This window comes from Pipistrellus hanaki (assembly GCF_964339955.1).
Source record: "Pipistrellus hanaki genome assembly, chromosome: 1".
In the NCBI taxonomy this organism is placed as follows: Eukaryota; Metazoa; Chordata; class Mammalia; order Chiroptera; family Vespertilionidae; genus Pipistrellus; species Pipistrellus hanaki.
The window spans coordinates 43,094,519-43,115,009 of NC_140503.1; the positions used below are offsets into that span (position 1 = coordinate 43,094,519).

At 38.1% G+C, this 20,491-nt stretch overlaps 1 protein-coding gene across 2 annotated transcripts in view; it reads left to right on the plus strand.

Moving 5' to 3' along the window:
- The first annotated feature begins 213 nt into the window (after window positions 1-213).
- CLPX (caseinolytic mitochondrial matrix peptidase chaperone subunit X) overlaps window positions 214-20,491 on the plus strand; it is a 45,425-nt gene continuing 25,147 nt past the window's right edge. For both annotated transcript variants that reach the window (XM_084887006.1, XM_084887007.1), the window contains exons 1-4: window positions 214-534; window positions 8,444-8,604; window positions 10,323-10,440; window positions 19,359-19,513. In XM_084887006.1, the coding sequence (XP_084743132.1) occupies window positions 456-534; window positions 8,444-8,604; window positions 10,323-10,440; window positions 19,359-19,513 (513 nt within the window). In that variant the 5' untranslated portion in view covers window positions 214-455. The remainder of the gene's footprint in view (window positions 535-8,443; window positions 8,605-10,322; window positions 10,441-19,358; window positions 19,514-20,491) is intronic.

A 20,491-nucleotide genomic window follows, 5' to 3' on the forward strand; every position in this document is an offset into this window, starting at 1 on the left:
GCTTCCGGAAGAATTGCCTTTCGGGACTTGTAGTTCCTGCAGTTAGGGCCAGCCACCGTCGCAGCGTGCTCATTGGCTCCGAGGTCTCCGCCCCCTTCCCCTCGCCGTACGGCGGTGCCTCACGTACACACACGTAGCACGTGCCAACGCCCCTCCCTAAGACCTAGGACGCAGGCGCGCGCACGCTCCCCGGGCCCGGTAGGCGGGTGGGGGGTGGGGGTGGGGAGGGAGAGGCGCAGGGGAGGGAGGGAGAGGGCTTAGGTGTCTACAGTATTGGGTACACGACCCAGGGCCTCTGAGAACGCGCAGGCCTGGCTGCCTGGCGGCTGGAGTCTGCACTGGGCCTAGGGGTTGGCGGGAGGGTCCGGAGCCTGGTCAGCGCGCCCTGCAAGTAGGAGCCGGGCCCCTGCGACTCGGAGGAGGAGGAGGAGAAGCCCGGCCTAGGCCCCGCGGAGATGTCTGGCTGCGGCGCTTGTAGTTGCGGAGCGGTCGCCGCGCGGCTCATCACTTCCTCGCTTGCCTCCGCACCGAGAGGTACCGAAGCAGTACTTGGGCCGAGCCTTGGGGCCGGAGGGTACGGGCCGGCGGCGGGGTCCCGGGGGGAGCCAGCGGCCTACCCCGTTGCGGGAGTGTGCGGGCTGCGCGGCGCTGCGCCCGGCGCTCTCCTTCCCGGGAGCGCGGGGCTCTGCCGACCTCCAGAGCAGCTGTTTCTCCCCCTGTGCTCCCCGCTCGCGCACTTTCCAGCCTCCGGGACTTTGGGGCCAGGACGGGGCCACTTGGCAGAAACCTTGAAAGGCACAGACTGCCCCTCCTTTCCTTAAAAACGTCCCCAGACCCCACTCCAAGCTCCTCCAAAACTGCTGACTGCGCGCTGCGAGTCCTCCTACGGAGCGCTACCGGGTCCCCTTCGGGCCCGTCCGGAGCTCCGAGGAGGCGCCGGTGGGGCTGCCCCGTGGGGGCCGCGGGCGGCGGGCGGCGGGCCGCGCGGGCCGCCGTGTCATTGCCATTGTGCGGCCGCCGGCGGCGGGGCGGGTTTGGGAGAGTTCCCGGGCGCAGGCAGCGGGGGAGAGGGTTGTTGTGGCACTGAGGTCTCGGCAGTTGTTGCCACCACATGACAGTCCCAGATAGTTGCTTCAGGGTGGCGCTGTTTACCTTCCTTTCTGTTTGTCCGGGGCCGTGAAAGTGCCACTCCAGCTTGGAGGCTCCGGAAAAGAAACCATTTCTTATCTTCCCCGAATTTAGGACTTATCAGACGATGAAGCTAGATCCTGTTATAATCCCTTACCTTCTAGACCAATCCGTTTCCCTTTGGCTTGACAGCTTATGACCCCTGGATAAATAAGAAAAGTCCCCTTTTCCTAAATCTTAGGTTAATTACAAAACTTTGTTTACTAAGTGTACAGTTTTTCTGACAGCTTATATCACAGAGGAATTAAGTGAACATGTGGGCAGAAGCATTTGTAAAATGATACAGAAATGTAAAAGAGTGAGTTTAGTCCCAAGACTACAGAGTTGTTAAACCTGAACAAGTACATGTCCCTATTCCAGGAATTTGAGTTGCAAACACTTCAAAGTGACAGATTTAAATGTATTTATTTGACATATGTTTGTTGAGGGCCTGCTAGGCTGTGTTGGCGCTAGAGAGAGAATGGTGAACAAGTACACCAGTTTGTACTCCAGATAGAGTTTAAATCTGGTAGAGGAGACAAATAATATTGTTTCTAGGAATGGATAGGGTATATGTGTGTTCAAGGTCATTATAGAATTTAATATTTTTACATGAAAAACAGCAAAATGCCTTTCACATTGATTTAAGACTTTCCCAAGACACAATTACATAAAATGTTTATTTTTCATAATAGAAAAGTCTAAAAGCCTATAATAATATAGAGATATTTTCTTTAAGGATTTAAAAAACACACCAGGAGGATTGTTTTTATTCAAAACTGAAAAAAGGAAGAAAGGCAAAGATAGAAAAATCAGAATTGAATTTTAACTAGTTTATTCTTATAAACAGTAGAGTTAAGAATTTCAGCAACATAACAAAAGCAAACAAAAAAACTTGATCAAATTAGTCCAACACAAAATTGTAAAATGAATTAAGAATAAAAGGGGGCATTTCAGAGCCCTGAAGTATAGTGCTATTCTCTATTTCCATTGGTGTATGGTAATTTGAAAAATTATTTGTAAAATTGTCATCCTAGATACTGGATCTATTTTCTTTTCTGATGGCCTATGTTTACCCAGTTTAATGTGTTTTTTCCTCATTAGTTTCTTTGAATATGAAACCTATAGTAAAGAGAAATTTTAAATATTTTTTCTACCCAAGTCACGTGTATTTTTAAATTTTAGTGTATATTTTAAAAAATATTAAAAAATGTTCTTTGCATGTATAAGTCAATTTGTTTTTTAATATGTGTATTCATCTATATAACATCCGAGTGATATGCTAGAATTCCGATGTCCCCTGAGAGGGGACAGCGGAGTGCAAAGGGTTAAATTTTTTTTTTAATTCTATATTTCTAAAGTACAAATTAAAGATTGGTTTATCTTTTAAACTGAATTATTTGTATGTTTTTGGAGAGTGCTTAAATCAAGATTGAATATAAGCAGTCAGATATTTAAAAGTTTAATAAATAACTCTCCTACGTTTTAATAGCCTGAAAGTAAGTTTACCTTATTCTAATATTTCTTTTTTAAAAACATTTGCTCTGAAGCTCAAAAAGCTTCATCTATATAACAGAAGTTTGTAAATGGTTTAACTTTTTAACTGTCTTTTGGAATTGCTGCCAAGTAGTCTTTTGAAATACACTTCACAGAAATACTTCCCTTTTTGGCTTTAGGATTTTTTCATTTGGAGTTTACAGGTTCCCAAAGGGTCTAGGGATAGAATTCAGAGGTTCCATGAACTTTATTTTCACTAATCTTGATGTGAAATACACCATTTCCTTCAATTCTGAACATAGGCAACAAATCTACAGTAGCTGCAGTATCTGAATTTGTCACCAATCAAAATTACAAACATTTTCATACCATTACAAAATATATCTCAAATATATTGTTTATACTTTTCACACCTTTGAAATCATGGTAGTTATAAGAGCTTTTACGTCTTATTTAATTTTGTTAGTAAAGGATATTTTAAAGATCTTTTGGTAACTACAGTATAATTGGTTTTCTTTATTGTGTATTCTATACATTTAAAAATATTATTCTGAGAAGGGACCTGTCTGTAGGCTTCACATGACTGCCAGATGGGTTCATGGTGCAAAAAGGGTTAAAAACTCCTGATTAGTTTGCTGCAATGATTCCTGTGAAGATTTATATGATTGGTGAATGACTGGTTATTTAAATTGATGAGTACAGTGGTTTAAAAGTGTGGTTTCCAGACCAGCAGCATCAACACCTGGGAACTTGATAGAAATGCAAGTTCCATCTTGTACCTTCTGAATCAGAACCAGGGAAGGTCCCCTACAATGTTTTAACAAGCTCTCCAGTTGATTTTAATGCGTGTACAAGTTTGAGAGCCACAGGTTTAGTATTTATGGCATCTTGTTGGTAGCCCATAGAAAGTTAAAACAGTGCTACAGTACCATCCATCAGGACCAGCAAAGAAATTCTTAAACTTCTAAGTTCAGCTGACACAAGCATGTTTTTCAAATAGTGTTTTCTGTGGTGATTGTATAGTTGCATTTATTTAAGAGGACTTATTTTTCTTTCTATTCAAGTAGACTTTAAAATGATTATGTTCACAGTTTTTATTTCTCTTAAATTCCCAAAGATAAGTTCCTTTCAGCTTATTTTCTAATAATACTAGATATTGTAAATTGTTTAAACACTATTTTAAAAGATATTTTTTTATTGCAAATGGGAAAAAATATACCCACTATATGTGATAATTCAAGGTTGTTTTGTCTAAACAGCTAAGTAAAATAGCCTCACATAAATTTGTTACAATTGTAGTTTTCTTTGTGAATACATTGTAATGGCTCAATTTAAAAAGCTATACTTGTTACATAGATTATAATTTTATTTTGCTACCTTTCATTAATTTATTATGATCAGATTCATAAACACACAAAATAGACAATGAACTGCCAAATACCCAGTATCACCCAGCTTCAGTACCCATTAACTTTCTGCATTACTTGATTTCCTCTCCCCATTATTTTTTCTAGACTTGATTTTTATATTGTCATAGTCTTTAGACCATATTCTTTCCTTGGAAAAACATTAAATATTAGGCCTAGTAATAATTAATGTCGTTTTCTAATACTTTTTTATTATAAATAAATCGAATTTATTTAAACAATACAACAAAATTTAATCAACAATATAGTTGCCGTTGTTTTCTACTACTTGTGCCCAACGCTCAGGAAGCATTTTAATCCCTCTGTTGTAAAATTCTTGTGATTTTGATGCAAAAAATTCGGTCAATGCATTTTTGAGGCATTCTTCATTATTAAATTTTTTTCCAAGAAGAAAGTTTTGCAAAGAACGAAACAAATGGTAATCGGAAGGGGCAATATCAGGAGAATATGCAGGTTGAGGGAGAACTTCCCATTCCAACTGGTGCAGTTTTTCAGCAGTGATTCTTGCAGTATGCGGTCGTGCGTTATCGTGGTGAAGAATTACGCCCTTCCGATTAATCAGCGCGGGTTCTTTTTCTCTTAAAGCTTGGGCTAACCTTTCCAACTGGGCACTATACACTGCACTTGTAATGGTTTGGTTAGATGGTAAAAGTTCATAATGAAGAATTCCTTTAAAATTCCACCAAACACACAACATCACTTTTTTCGCATGCAAGTCAGGTTTTGGTGTGGGCTGCGGAGCCTCATTTTTGTCCAACCATTGAGGCCGCCTTTTCAAATTAACATACAGCACCCATTCTTCATCTCCGGTAACAATTTGCTCTAAAATTTTTGAGAGAAGCGAACGGTTTTGTCGAGAGACAGAAGCGAACTGCAAATTGTGACTCTTTGATTACGGTTGTTGTTGGTCAACTCATGAGGAACCCATTTTCCAAACTTTTGGACTTTGCCAAGTGCACGCAATTGATTGGAAATTGTTTTTTGTGAACAATTTAAAGTTGTCGCAAGCTCTTGTTGGGTAATTTGAGGATTTTGCACCAAAAGAGCTTGAAGAGCTTCTTGATCAAAATTGGACACACGGCCTCGACCACTCTTGTCATCTAACGAAAAATTTCCCTCGCGAAATTTCTCAAACCAACGCTGGCATTTTCTGGCGCTAACTGCATCTTGACCAAGAGCACTACAGATGTTTTTTGCAGCCTCACTTGCTTTTCTTCCTAATTGGAACTCGTAAAGCATGCAGTGCCGAATATGCTCTTCATCCGCCATCTTCTTAGCCCTAGTTTTGCAACAAAAACCAAACCAAACACAAACTTTTTCAAGCAAAACTTGTTAATTGCACTTCACACGTTCTGTAGATACCACGTGTTTGAAGGTTATGTCAATACAAGTCAACGCCAAGCAAGATTTTAAACGAATGTTTAAAAACGACATTAATTATTACTAGACCCGATATGTTTGCTTAAAATGTATGAATTACCTTAAATCTCATTCTTATGAGGGAGTGATGGCAAGTGTCACTGCAAAAAATGGTAATGTTGCACTTGATAAAATTTGAACTCTTTTTTTTGAAACATTACTTAAGAGAAAATCACCAATTGTCTTTTTTTTAATTAATTTGCAATTTTAATACTGTTAAGCAAAATTTTACAGTCTAGATTAGGGACTGGGATGTCAAACCTTAAACCTTTTATTGTATTTTTATAGAGATGAAAACATTTGGTTCCTCTTATTTGTATCTTTCCTAAGAAGTTTGATGCATTCAGTTTTGTATTTTGTGGAACAGATGATGGCCTAGGGCAGCAATTTTTAACCTTTTTCATCTCATGGGCACACATAAATAATTACCGGTACTAAAATTTTGGGGCATACCAAAAAATTTTTTTTTGCTGATCCAACAACAACAACAAATTGCCTACCCTTTTTGCTCCAAAATGACTTAAAGTTGTTGTTTTTTATCATTTGATTTTAGAAAGGGAAGAAAGGAGAGAGAAACATCAATTTATTTATACCACTTACTTACTGGTTGATTCTTGTATGTACTCTGGGGATCAAACCAGCACTTTGGTGAATTGGAATGATGTTCTAACCCAGTGGTCAGCAAACTCGTCAACAGAGCCAAATATCAACAGTAAAACGATTGAAATTTCTTTTGAGAGCCAAATTTTTTAAACTTCTTCTAACGCCACTTCTTCAAAATAGGCTTGCCTAGGCCGTGGTATTTTGTGGAAGAGCCACACGCCAGGGGCCAAAGAGCCCTGGTTTGTCCACTGCTGTTCTAACCAACTGAGCTATCCAGCCAAGGCTCAAAGTGACTTTAAAAATCAGGTGCCTAGCCGAAACCGGTTTGGCTCAGTGGTAGAGCGTCGGTCTGCGGACTGAAAGGTCCCGGGTTCGATTCCGGTCAAGGGCATGTACCTTGGTTGCGGGCACATTCCCGGTAGGGGGTGTGCAAGAGACAACTGGTCGATGTTTCTCTCTCATCGACGTTTCTAGCTCTCTATCTCTCTCCCTTCCTCTCTGTAAAAAATCAATAAAATATATATTTTTTAAAAAATCAGGTGCCTATACTTGTATATAAAGCTTTCTAGTACCAAGCATTAACCATTTTAATAGTTAATGCCAAGTGGCCGATAAGATACCATTCTATTATATGACCTATATATTTATGGTTCAAGATAAAGCACTCACTCTGGACTGCTGTTGTTTTTGGCTGTTGTCATTTTTTTTATTTGACAATCTAGGGAAAAGAGGTCAGTGTCCCTGCCAAATAGTCGGGTATTGCACATTTTAGAAATTCTTGTGGTGCACTGGTTGAAAATCTCTGGCCTATGGTGAAAAATAGCTAAAGAAATTAGTTATTCTAACATTGCATACTGCTGGAAAATTGGAATTAATAAACTAGTTATATAACTAAGCAAACTTTTTTTTTTTACACTTGTTTGAAGGACATAATTTCAAACCAGTTTTTGGCTTTGGATACAATACATATGTGCATGATCTCTTAGAAACTCTTAATAGGTGTAGAAATAAAAATTTAAAGCCTGAGTTGAGAATTTTGCAGGGAATAAAATGAGGGAGGCAAAAACCCCCAATATCTTAAATTTATTTAAATATTAACATTAACACACATACCCTTTCTGTTGTTTATTTTATTAACTCCTAAGAGTACTTTGGTAAACTGCTGGGAAACTTCCTTCTTGGCAGTTCATTAATGCAGGTTAGCTTATGCAAGGCTCTGAATGTCCCTACAGTACTGGAATATATAGCATTTTGTTTAATCTAGGACCATTCAGTTTTCTTGTGTAAAGAACACAGTATGCAGTATGGCTCTTTTGCTGTTGCCTATAATTTATTTGGGGTTTATTATGTAAGAAAAATGAGAGGTCAGCAAACAGTGACCCTGTGGATCAAATCTGGCCACACCCATTTGTGTACATATTGTTTACATTTACTTTCCTATTATAGGCAAATAGACTGAGATTTGTGGCTCACAAAGCTGAAAATATTTACTATCCTGGTCCTTTATAGGAAACGTTTGCTAAATAATTTACATTCTATTAAAGAATTTTAACTTTATGTCAAAAAGTTAAAATCCTTGAAAGCAGAATGGCAGTTACACAATATTTACTGAATTATATTTTTTTCTGTAGGATTGAAGTTTCCCAGCAGTTTACCATTAAACTGGGCTGAGGGACCTCCCCCACCCCCAGTGCACGAATGTTGTGCATTGGGCCTCTAGTATAAGAAGAATAAGAATATAGGACATAGCTGAAACCAGTTTGGCTCAGTGGATAGACCATCAGCCTGCTGACTGAAAGGTCCCGGGTTCGATTCCAGTCCAGGGCATGTACCTTGGTTGCGGCCACATCCCCAGTAGGGGGTGTACAAGAGGCAGCTGAGAGATGATTCTCTCTCATCGATGTTTCTAACTCTCTATCCTTCTCTCTTTCTCTCTGTAAAAAAGCAATAAAATAAAATAAAATTAAAAAAAGAATATAGGACATAAATGGTCTTTTCCCCCTACTAGCAAGGCAGATGTTGAAATATTTATTTCAAACTTTGAGTCACCCATTGTTACGATCTTGGTGATCTTTCTTCACCTTCCAAAAGACAGGCCTGGGAAGAAAAAAAACATTTTTACTCACCTGGGATCTCTCCAAGGCCCAGGTCTGGCCTATATTTGAGAGGGCTTTGCCTCTAATGGTATTTTTAGTTTCTTTACCAGTTTGTACTCCGGTGGAAACTAATTTTTCAACCTCTTGTGCTTATCACATTTTTGTTTCCAGGGTATTTTATTGAAAGAATGTTAATATTTGATGTGTAGACTAATAAGGTTTTTATATTTTCAGGTATTTCTTGTGGTCGCATTCATATACCCGTTTTAGGAAGGCTTGGGACCTTTGAAACTCAGATTCTACGAAGAGTTCCTTTTAGAACCTTTACAGAAACACCAGCATGCTTAGCCTCAAAAGATGGGATAAGTAAAGATGGCTCTGGAGATGGAAATAAGGTATTGGCACCTATGTACATATTTGAGTTCCCTTGTTTAAGCAATCCTGTCCTATCTAATTAAAGAATAATATGAAAATTGACAGTCACTCAGACACACAATATGGCCAGCAGGAGAGGGCAGTTGGGAGGGACCAGGCCTGCAAGGGAGGGCAGTTGGGGGGCATTCAGGCCTGCAGGAGAGGGCAGTTAGGGGTTGCCAGGCCTGCAGGGGAGGGCAGTTAGGGGCAATCCCGCTGGAGGGGCAGTTAGGCATTGAGCAGGCTGACGGGAGTTATTATGGTGTAATCAGGCTGGGATGCAGAAGTTTTAGGGGCAGTCGGGCACACGAGCGGTTGGAAGCCAACAGTCCTAGATTGTGTTAGGAATGTCCAACTGCCCACCTGGATTGGGGCTAAACGGGCAGTTAAGGGGTCCCAGATTAGAGAGGGTGCAAGCTAAGCTGAGGGAACCTCCCCCCCCCTGCATGAATTTTGTGCACCGGGCCTCTATACATAACAGCCTAAGCAACCGTTCTGACTGGTCAGGTTGACTGAATGACCAGTCACTATGACAACATACTGACCACCACGGGGCAGAGGCTCAACACAGAAGCTGCTCCCTGGTGGTCTGTGTGCTCCCACAATCAACCTTCCGTAGCCGGCCAACCTCCTGCAGTCTCCCCCACCCCCACCCCACCCCCAAAGCTGAAAAGAAGCTTCATTAAATAACCTAGGTAGTTAGTCTGTAGGGTTGAAATAGGAATAGCCATCACTTCCTACTTTCATACAATTTTTGCAATTTATAACAGTGTAAACCCCACTTCATCCTCTACTAAAAATCTTGGATATCTTTATGACAATGCTGGGCTACTCTGAAGCTAGCGAGTAGATGATGGGTGATTGTATTGGGTCAGTGAATTATCACATTTTTTATTATGTGAACTTGACACTTGAGTTAATAATAAATGCCAGACAAAATACTTGATGCTTTCATATTTGCACTTAATCCTGATAGTGACTCTGAAGTAGATGATATCTTTATTTTAGAAATGAAAAAAGTTAGCCGAAGCCGGTTTGGCTCAGTGGTAGAGCGTCGGTCTGCGGACTGAAGGGTCCCGGGTTCGATTCCGGTCAAGGGCATGTACCTTGGTTGCGGGCACATCCCCTGTAGGGGGTGTGCAAGAGGCAACTGGTCGATGTTTCTCTCTCATCGACGTTTCTAGCTCTCTATCTCTCTCCCTTCCTCTCTGTAAAAAATCAATAAAATATATTTAAAAAAAAAAAAAGAAAAAAAAAGAAATGAAAAAAGTTAGATTCAAGAAAGTTAAGAATCACTACTTGTTATGGTAATAACACCCAATTTAATTTTATTGAAATGTAGTTTTATACTTACAGAATTTTTTTTTCTAGTTTTTATTGAGTCATTGAAAGAAAACTTTTTTTTTTTTTACATATTTTATTGATTTTTTTTATTGCCCCCCTCCCTCCCTCCCACACATCCCCTCCCTCCCCATAGTTTTATGTCCATTGGATGTAGAAAACTTTTTTTTTATAATGCTAACACATAACCTATATGTGCCAGCGATAGTAGAGATTAAATTATGCAAATGATTTCATTCTAGAAATTGTAAAAATTGTAAGATTAATTATCAACTATATTGTTTATATTTATTTACATATAAAATGGTTGCCCAAAATTAATAACTGACACTCCTTTTTCCTCCTCCAAAAACTTTAGAAATCAGTAAGTGAGGGAAGCAGTAAAAAATCCGGCTCCGGGAATTCTGGGAAAGGTGGAAACCAGCTGCGCTGCCCCAAATGTGGTGACTTGTGCACACACGTGGAGACCTTCGTGTGTGAGTATCACTTCTGTTGTTCTTTTTCTCTGTCTTTTTTATAAATTTTAACTGCATAGAAATATACAAGTTATATAAACTGAGGTTAGTTTGTTCCTGAACTTATATGATTCTCTTTTATGTTCACCAGATACTAAAAATCCCCAGGACTAGTAATATTTTACACTGTGTATAGGAGAAAATTTAAGGAAACTCCTTGCTTCTTATTTTGCTTAAGTCTTTATTTTAAATTTGGATCTTAAGAATTGTTTTATTATATTTTATTTGTTTGTATAATATATCTATAAAATAATTCAAAGTTATTGAAGGAGGCCCTGGCCATATAGCTCGGTTAGAACATCATCCTGATATGCCAAGGTTTTGGGTTTGATCCCTGGTCAGAGTACATACAAGAATAAACCAATGCATGCTTAAATAAGCAGAACAACAAACCAGTGATGTCTGTCTCTCTCTCTCTCTCTCTCTCTCTCTCTCTCTCTCTCTCTCTCTCTCTCTGTTATCTCCTTTTTTCCCCTCCTTCCATCCCTCCCTTCTTCCCTCCTCTTTCCCTCTTTCTCTTCCTCCCTTTAAATTCAATTTTAAAAATTTCTTGAATGAAAGGCTTTGCTTATAACATACAAAGCAATAAAAAAAATAAGCTCAACAAAAGAGGTTGCATTTAGTGAATTAAATAATATAGTTCTGCGGGAGGGAATCTGTGATTGATGTACATTTGATTGAAAAAAGAAACTTTGTATATGGTTACCATGCAGATTTATACAACAGTCAAATGTAGAAAAACACAAGAAATTATAAGTTCTGTGATCTTAACAGGGTACCCTTTCTTTGATTTAAGAAAAACAAATATTTTTAGAAGCTAAAAGCTATTAAGTTCACAGAAATGCAAAATATTAAACAAAAACTTTATTTTTAAGAAAAAAGTAGATTTTAAAAAATTTCTGTTCTTGGTATAAATTTTCATTCTTTCCAGTGTAATCAAAATCTCTTGAACTCCTTTTTGTGTCATCTAAAACTTCCTCTATTTCTGGATTTAAAAAATCCATTCACAAATGAGCTATGTAATTTGGTCACCCTTTTTTACTTCAAACTTTTTTTTGGCAAAATTTAACAGTACAATAAGATTTGCTATAATTTTCATTTATGACACCAGCTCCTGCATCTATGAAATGTTTGCAGCCAAGGCAGAACATGGGGCTATTCTTTCATAGCACCCAGAGGGAAGAATTGTCTGAATGTCGGTTTTCGCAAGGGCTTTCTCTATAGGTGGTACTGTGTAATCATAGGCACTGTACAGGTCATAGCCTGTACCCATGCAGATCTCTCGGTCGGGCAGTAGTACGCTCCAAAAGCCCAGCAAAGCCACTTGCTGGGAATGACAGGTATCTCTTCAGAGCACAGCATGGCAGAGCAGAACAGGAGTGGTGAGGGGGGTGGGGAGAAAGGCAGAGGGGAAATGAGAAGGTACAGCGTCGGTTTTTGTAACCATTAAGCTATACAAGAACCAAGGCTTGCTTATTCTGTATTTATTATTCTGTTCTTCATGTACCTATTGATTGTCTCATAAAGCAAGAAGTGGGTCATTCAAATATTAAGGTATTTTCCTTCTCTAAGTACCTTTCAGAGAAGCTATGCTCTCAATTCTAGAAAATGTTTGATAATCATTAATGATTTAGAAACTAAGAAGGAAGAAATCAATAGTCTTACTTTTGCTTAATGTCAATAATTCTCTCTGAAATCAACAGATAGTTTGTTTAATGAATCAAATAACTAATTTCCTATATGATTAGTGTTAATGGTAATGTAATTCAGCCTTCCTAAACAGTCCAGTTATGAAAAGGTTGATGGTAAGGTGTGGCAGAAGTTTCAGTTTCTGATTATTAGCTGGAGAGGAATGTCTGTATTCTAACCCAAATAACTTTAGTTTCACATTTATCAGTGCTATTAATTGGCTACTATACAAAAAAGTACTACATGTAGCATGTTTACAGTTCTAGAAAGACTTTAAAGTAGTTCCATTCTATAGCTGCAATGATAGAGGTTCTGTTTGTAGTTTTTACCTAGTAAGAGATCAAAGAGAAAAATCAATCTGAATGAATAGTAATTTGAATTGCAGTATAAAATGAAAGTAGTAGAACTGGATGATATAACTTCTAAATAACATTTTCTGTTAACAAAATTTGGTGTGATATACTAAAGTTCTCGAAATCTGAGAATTGTTTAATTCATAATGGTAATGTCATATATATCTTTAAATAAACTAGGTCCTCTCAAGATTAAGTTTAGTTTTCTTTTATACAGTGCTTTCAAAACCTGCCAGGTCACTGTTGTTTAACTGACTAAGTGAACACTGAGGGTGATTATTGACCATAGATTGCCTCCTTCCCTAGAGATTAACATTCTGTAGGTATTGGGTAGGATCCTAGAATCTGTAAATATAACTGAGACCAAATGTGGAAAACACTATTCACTGATCAGCTCAGCTCTGAGGTGGTCTATTTTCTTTGGGACTTCTAATGGGGGAGGGGAATGTGGAAGAGAAAAGTAAAAGAAGAATACATACTCAAACTATTGAGTCAGACACTGCTGGGCTCAGAAAATTCACAGATGAGCATGACACTGTCCCTGTTCTCTGGGTCTTGACTACTGAGGAGTGACAGGCCCCAGCAGTGAGACTAGGCCCTTCTCCTTTGGTTTTGTTGATCCATAAAAAAATCTCTTCAGGTCGCATCCCTTTTGAATGCAGTGGGTTTTCTGTCTACTTATGGGAAATTTGGTCAATCTAGTTCTCAAGAGTTTTGTTTCTTAGGTTATTTATTTAAATCTATTTATATAGTTAGTCATAAACACATCTTTATTTATTTTTAAAATATATTTTATTGATTTTTTACAGAGAGGAAGGGAGAGGGATAGAGAGTTAGAAACATCTATGAGAGAGGAACATCGACCAGCTGCCTCCTACACACCCCCCACTGGGGATGTGCCCGCAACCAAAGTACATGCCCTTGACCGGAATCGAATCTGGGACCTCTCAGTCCACAGACCGACGCTCTATCCACTGAGCAAAACCGGTTTCGGCTATAAACATCTTTTTAAAATATCTTAATTGATTTTAGAGAAGAGGGGAGAGAGGAAGCATTGATGAAGAGAAACATTACTTTCTTGGTTGCCTCCTGCAGGCCCCCTATTGGGGATGGAGCCTGAAGCCCAGGCATGTGCTGGACCAGGAATGGAACCAATGACTTCTCAGTGCATGGACCATTTTTCAGCCAGCTGAGCTACACTGGCCAGGGCCATAAACATATTTTTATGTGCTTTTTGTCACTTACGGTTCTTTTATGAATGGCCTATTTAGGTAATTGTCCATTTTTTGTCGTATTTAATTATTTTAGACTAGGGGCCTGTTGCTGAAGATTCCTCAAGAACAGGGCTTCTGGCGGACTTCCCTCCCGCCACCTCTCCCGGCCACTCCTCCCGCACTTTCCCTGCTGCCTCTGCCCCCAACCCCCACCCCACACTTTTCCTCCTGCTGCCCCGCCTGCGCTTTCCCTCCAGCAACCACCTTGCTTTCCACTTTCCCTCCCGCTCCTTCTATGCTGTCTTCAGTCTTTACTCCTCCCTCCCTCAGTGTATGCAAATTAACCACCATCCTTGTTGGGTTAATTTATATACTCACTCTGATTGGCTTTGGGCGTAGTGAAGGTACGGTCAATTAGTATTTTTCCTATTTTATTAGTGTAGATTACCTGAGGAATATACGTATATGTCCCTCTTTATGAAAAAGTAGAGCATTATAGATAAAGCTAAAAATATATTTTGTAATATATCTTCATTGAACATAAAACTTTGGAAAAGCATAAGTGGTATCATATTCATGTTTTTGTTGCTTTTTTTTTTTTTTTTTTTTTTTTCCAACTCAGCAATGTTTTAAGAGCTATGTATGTTAATACATACAGGTCTAGTCCTTTCCTTTTTAAAAAAATTTTTGAGGTTTTAGCTTTTTGGTTTTTTTAATCCTTACCCAAGGATGTTTTTTATTGATTTCAGAGAGAGAGGGAGGGAGGGAGGGAGGGAGGGAGAGAGAGAGAGAGAGAGAGAAAGAGAGAGAGAGAGAGAGAGGAAACGTCTATGTGAGAGAGAAACATTGATTGTTTGCCTTCCATATGCCCTGACTGGGGACTGAACCCACAACCTTTAAGTGTCCAGAACCATGCTCCAACGGACTGAACCACCTGGCCAGGCTGTGTCTGGCTGCTTTTATTTAGTCCTAGAGGCCGGAGCACAAAAATGCATGCAAGCAGAGGCCTTCCTTCCCCCGGCTGCCGGCCTGGGCTGCTTCCCTCCGCCGCCTTCCGGCACCCAGGGCCCGGACTGGCTTCCCTCCGGCCCCGACTTCCTCAGGAAGGACGTCTGGAATGACGTCCGGAAGACATCTGGTCTAATTAGCATGTTGCCCTTTTTATTATTATAGATTATTATAGATGTTTTCAAGGTTCATTTGTGTTGCATTATGTATCAACCCTTCATTGCTTTTTATGGTGGAATGGTAGTATTTCCTTGTCCACTCATCTACTGATGGATATTTGAGTTGTTTCTTCTTGTTAAGTATTATGAATAATGCTACAGTGCTCAGGCCAGTGTGGTTAAGTGGTTTGAGCATTAGGCCCATTCACCTAAGGGTCATGGGTTCAATTCCCAGTCAAGGGTACTTACTTTTAGTTTGCAGGTTTGATCCCTGACCCCATTAGGATGCATACCGATTGATGTGTCTCTCTCACATTGATGTTTTTCTCTGTCTCTCCCTTCCCTTTCTCTCCCTGTTTCTCTCTCTCGCGCCCTCCCTTCCACTCTCTTTTTATTTCTTGTACTTTTTTCATTTCTTTATTAAGATATTGTAAGTGTACATATCTTACCATTGCCCCCCCCCACTCCACTCCCATACATGCCCTCACCCCCGAGTTTTGCATCCATTGGTTATGCTTATATGCATGCATGCAAGTTCTACAGTTGATCTCTTATCTCCCCCACCTCTTTCCACTTTCTTAAAAAAAAAAAAAAAAAAAAAATCAGTGGAAAAATTATCCTCAGATGAGGATTAACAAGAAAAAAAAAAGCAATGCCACTATGAACATTTGTGTACACTTTTGTTTGTTTGTTTGTTTGTTTGTTTGTTTTTACTTGGGCATTTGCTGAGGAACAGAATTGCCAGGTGAAATGATAACTATGTTTATCTTTAAAAAAAAAATTATTTTTAGTTTTTATTTATTGATTGGTGAAGGGAGGGGGGGAGAGAGAGAGACAGAGAGAGAGAGAGAGACAGAAACAGAGACATATCGATTTGTTCCACTTATTTATTACTCAGTTGGTTGCTTCTCTGTGTGCCCTGGCCTGAGATGAAACCTGTAACCTTGGCGTATCAGGCTGATGCTCTTACCAACTGAGCTACCTGGCCAGGGCCTATGTTTAGCTTTTTAAGAAACTGCCGAACTTTTTTATTTTTATTTATTTATTTTATTTTATTTTTTAAATATATTTTATTGATTTTTTTACAGAGAGGAAGGGAGAGAGATAGAGAGCTAGAAACATCGAAGAGAGAGAGACATCGACCAGCTGCCTCCTGCACATCCCCTACTGTACATGCCCTTAACCAGAATCGAACCCGGGACCCTTCAGTCCCCAGGCCGATGCTCTAGCCACTGAGCCAAACCGGTTTCGGCCTGCCAAACTTTTTTTAAAGATACTGTACCATCCTACAACCCAGCTAGCAATGTATAAGGATTCCAATTATTCCACATCCTTTTCATCACTCATCTGTCTTTTTTATTGTCACCATCATAGGGATTTGATTTACATTTTCTTAATGAGTAAAGGTGTTAAGCATCTTTTCATGTGTTTATTGGCCATTTCTATGTCTTCTTTGGAGAAAAGAATATTTAAATTCTATGTTCATTTTTACAAGACCAGTGCTCTAATCCTGAGCTATAGGTCCTACTTTATGTTCATTTTTAAATTGGGTTATCTGCATTATTTTGAATACTAGACCCTTATTCAGATATATGATTTGCAAATATTTTCTCTCATTCTATGGGTAGTTCTTCCCTTTTAAATGCTGTATAGCAGGATTGAGCAAATAGTAAATATTTTAGGCTTTGTGGGCCATATGATTTCTATTGCAACTATTCTTTATAGTTATAGTGCAAAAACAACCACAGACAGTGTAAGTGAATGAGGACACCATGCTCCAATAAAACTTTGTATGGACACTGACATTTGAATTTCATATAATTTTCATTGTCATTTTTTCCAAAATGTAAAAATAATTTTTAGCTCATGGACCATGCTGTATATATTTAATCTAACAGGTTTGTTTGTAGTAATGTTTGTTTTCTTATAGAAAATCATCAGAAATTGAAATTAAGAATAATATCTAAGAAAATTGATTATAATGACTTAAGGTACTATTTTTTAGCCCATTTAAAAAATAACTTGTCAAACATGAATAGTCTCTCCTCTTTTATTTAAGTTAGAGCCTTTAGTTGATTTTTATTTTTATGTATATAACACTTTTTGAAGGCTTACTGCACTTACCTATGTCATAGGGCAGAAATGAAACTTTTCTGCAGTGTCTTGGAAATGTTGTGTTGGACACTGAAATTTGTTTAAAATCATGAGAAACTTTCATTTAAACAAATCTCTTAAAAAGTTTTTACCAAGGTAGTCTCTCTGTTGTTGGCATACTATATAAGCATGCTTACTGGGATCAGTATTCTGTAATAAAGGAATATAAGATACTTGTAGTAATCAGTGGATAGAGCATCGGCTTGTGGACTGAAAGGTCCCAGGTTTGATTCCGTTCAAGGGCATGTACCTTGATTGCGGGCACATCCCCAGTAGGGGGTGTGCAGGAGGCAGCTGATCAATGTTTCTCTCTCATCGATATTTCTATCTCCCTCCCTTCCACTCTGTAAAAAATCAATAAAATATATATATTTTAAAGATAAGCATTTCAATAAATAAAATTGAATCTTTGAATTTGGGTATATGTTGAATATGTTTCAGTGTAAAATTGTATTGCAAATATTCAAGAGGAATCGAAGCAACCCTTTAACAGTAAGCAAAAAAGGATGATTGTTGGTGTTTAATCTCTTCCCCTTTGACCTAATTTCCTTAGAGAAATGTTTTGTTTGTATGTTCTCAAGCCAGATTTTCTTGGTACACAGCCTGAATTGAGCCAGAGGCTCTCTGCCCTTTAATCCTTGTCCTGTTTACCATCACTGACAGTTGTAAGCTGGGGCCTCGTAAAATAGAGGCATTGACTTTTCCCTGTTGATGGGAAATGGTGATAATGTATTTGGGCTTGGATTAATTGAAGGTACTTAAAATAGTTTGATATTTTTTTAGTAAGCATTCCATCTTCTGGTTTAAAATTTGCTGCTATAGTTTATTCTAAATGAATTTTTAATTAGCCTGTGTTTAAGAAGGAACACATAATCAAATTGATTGGATATATAATTACATTAATGTTTTCATTGTGGGATTGTCTATTTTATAAAATTTAGATTATTTTGTGAAGATTTATTTGTATTTGCCAGTGCAGTTTTTATTATAATCTGTATTATAATATTTCCAAAGGAGAGAGATTAAACATAGTCTTAAAATAACTAACTATGATAGTTTTATTACAATTCACCTGTCTAGTTATATTACACAAAAAATATATTAACCTAAACCTACCAACATATAACGAATTTCTATGCATCTTTTGCTTTGTATCTGTTAATAGTCTGTATTGGTTTATCTGCTATCATGCTGCTTTCTGAATTCCCCAGTTACCCTCAGTAGGGGTAGGCTTAGAAAGGCTAAGAGTTTATGGCCATATGTCTGTATCCTAAGGCTGTGTTTTAGAAAGAGAGAAAGGAAAAAGTCACTTTGGGTTTAACACGGGATATTATGTAGTTGATGTATTACCATTAAGAAAGCATTTTTACCCACACCTTTACCTGCCCTTGTTTTTAAGTGCTATATGATTATCTTTAAATGAAGTAAATATGACTGAGGATATTGTTACTTTGTTAGTTTCTCATTGGTTTTTAGGTCAAAAACATAGGGATTAGTGGAAGTATTAAAGATAAAAATAAGGAAGCTATGAAATAATTTTATCTATTTACCAAGTTGCAGTTTTAGGTTTGAAGTACCTAAAAAATATACTTTTTTATATTTTGGGTGGAATAAAATAGATTTCTCTCTTTCAACTTCTGTGTATGAAATTTTTAATAAAAATTAGGGAAATATAATAGATTAATTTATTTGTATTTTACTTTTTTACAGTTCACACATTTCAATGAAATAAACAGTATTTTAATATTCTTATGGTGGTTTTATTTATTTTTTATTTTTTTTATTTTTTATTTTTTTAAATATATTTTATTGATCCTTTTACAGAGAGGAAGGGAGAGAGATAGAGAGCTAGAAATGTCGATGAGAGAGAAACATCGACCAGCTGCCTCTTGCACACCCCCTACCGGGGATGTGCCCGCAACCAATGTACATGCCCCTGACTGAATCGTACCTGGGACCTCAGTCCGCAGACCGACGCTCCACCATTGAGCCAAACCGGTTTTGGCTTTTATGGTAGTTTTAAAGATTAACTTTAGTGTTTGGAAAGTTGAAAATTCAAATCTTTTCTCTTACTGTGTTATATTATAAAATGACAGAACCTAGTGGAAATGAAGAAAATGTAGTTGACTAAACTCATCTATAATATATCATCTATCTTAGATGTAAACTAGGCTATTTGTTTGTGGCTAGAGGAGTGAACTACAGCCTACTTTTTGTCAGGTACATAGTTTTATTTTTCATTGAATCTTCGAGGTGAAATACTAATTGAATTTTCTTTTTCTCTGCTGACTCTTCTTTTACAGCATCCACCCGTTTTGTGAAGTGTGAAAAATGTCATCATTTTTTTGTTGTGCTATCTGAAGCAGACTCAAAGAAAAGCATAATTAAAGAACCAGAATCAGCGGCAGAAGCTGTAAAATTGGCATTCCAACAGAAACCACCACCTCCCCCCAAGAAGGTATAAAGTCTTATAAGCATTTGATCTTGAAAGCATTTCATTGCTCCCCTCTCCTCAGTTTATACTAGTATGTATCCTAATACTAGTATCTAAACACATATTCTAAGTTATTAATATGGACTATATTTGGCTAAATTGTTTTTGATATTTGATACCTGGAATTTGGGTATGGAATCCTTTGCTTTTTTTCCCATGTCATGATTACTCTAGTCAGTAGCAATGAAATATAGTTGGATGATTATTGAAATAGTGTCAATACTAAATTAATCTAAAATGATAACCTTCAAATAGAGCAATTATGGATTTATTTTTATTAGTTTGACCACCTAAATAATACCAGCCTGCAATTCCCTTCCCCCCATTAAATTAGTCTACTTTTTGGTAAAATAGCCTCAGGCTAACAGTAGAAGCGAATAGTAATTTTTTTAATGGCACTCTCCTCTATATCTGTATGGGCTCTTTCCAGGAGTCTCAGACAGATTGTGATTTGGCTGTGTGAAACACAGCAGAGTGTACCACCAGCCCCATGGGGTGGGTACTTGGTGTGCACCTTCTGAGAACAGGCAGCCTGCTCCTGGGCTGTGTGCCCTGTGTTCTGGCCATGTTTCAGATGTTTGTGCTCTTCCATCATTTCTCATCCTCTGTCTTGGTTTAGCTTTCTTCTACTCTATTTTGATACTAATGCATTTGTCTCTTCATCTAAACATGTTATGGCAGATATAATAGTTCATGAATGCAATTTGTGAAGAATGAGGATTTTTTAAAAAACATAATAAAATGCATATGGTCAACAACTAACTATTTGCCATGTAAAAATAAATGATGTAATAGAAAATGTAGTTATTAAGCTTTATATTCTCTACTGATTTATATAGACTTTAGACATCCCAGTCTAAGTTCTAGAAAATAATTGGGCAATTTAACTTTTTTCCAGAGTTAGTTAATATTGACAGTTAATTTCTAGTTACTGAAAGCTGA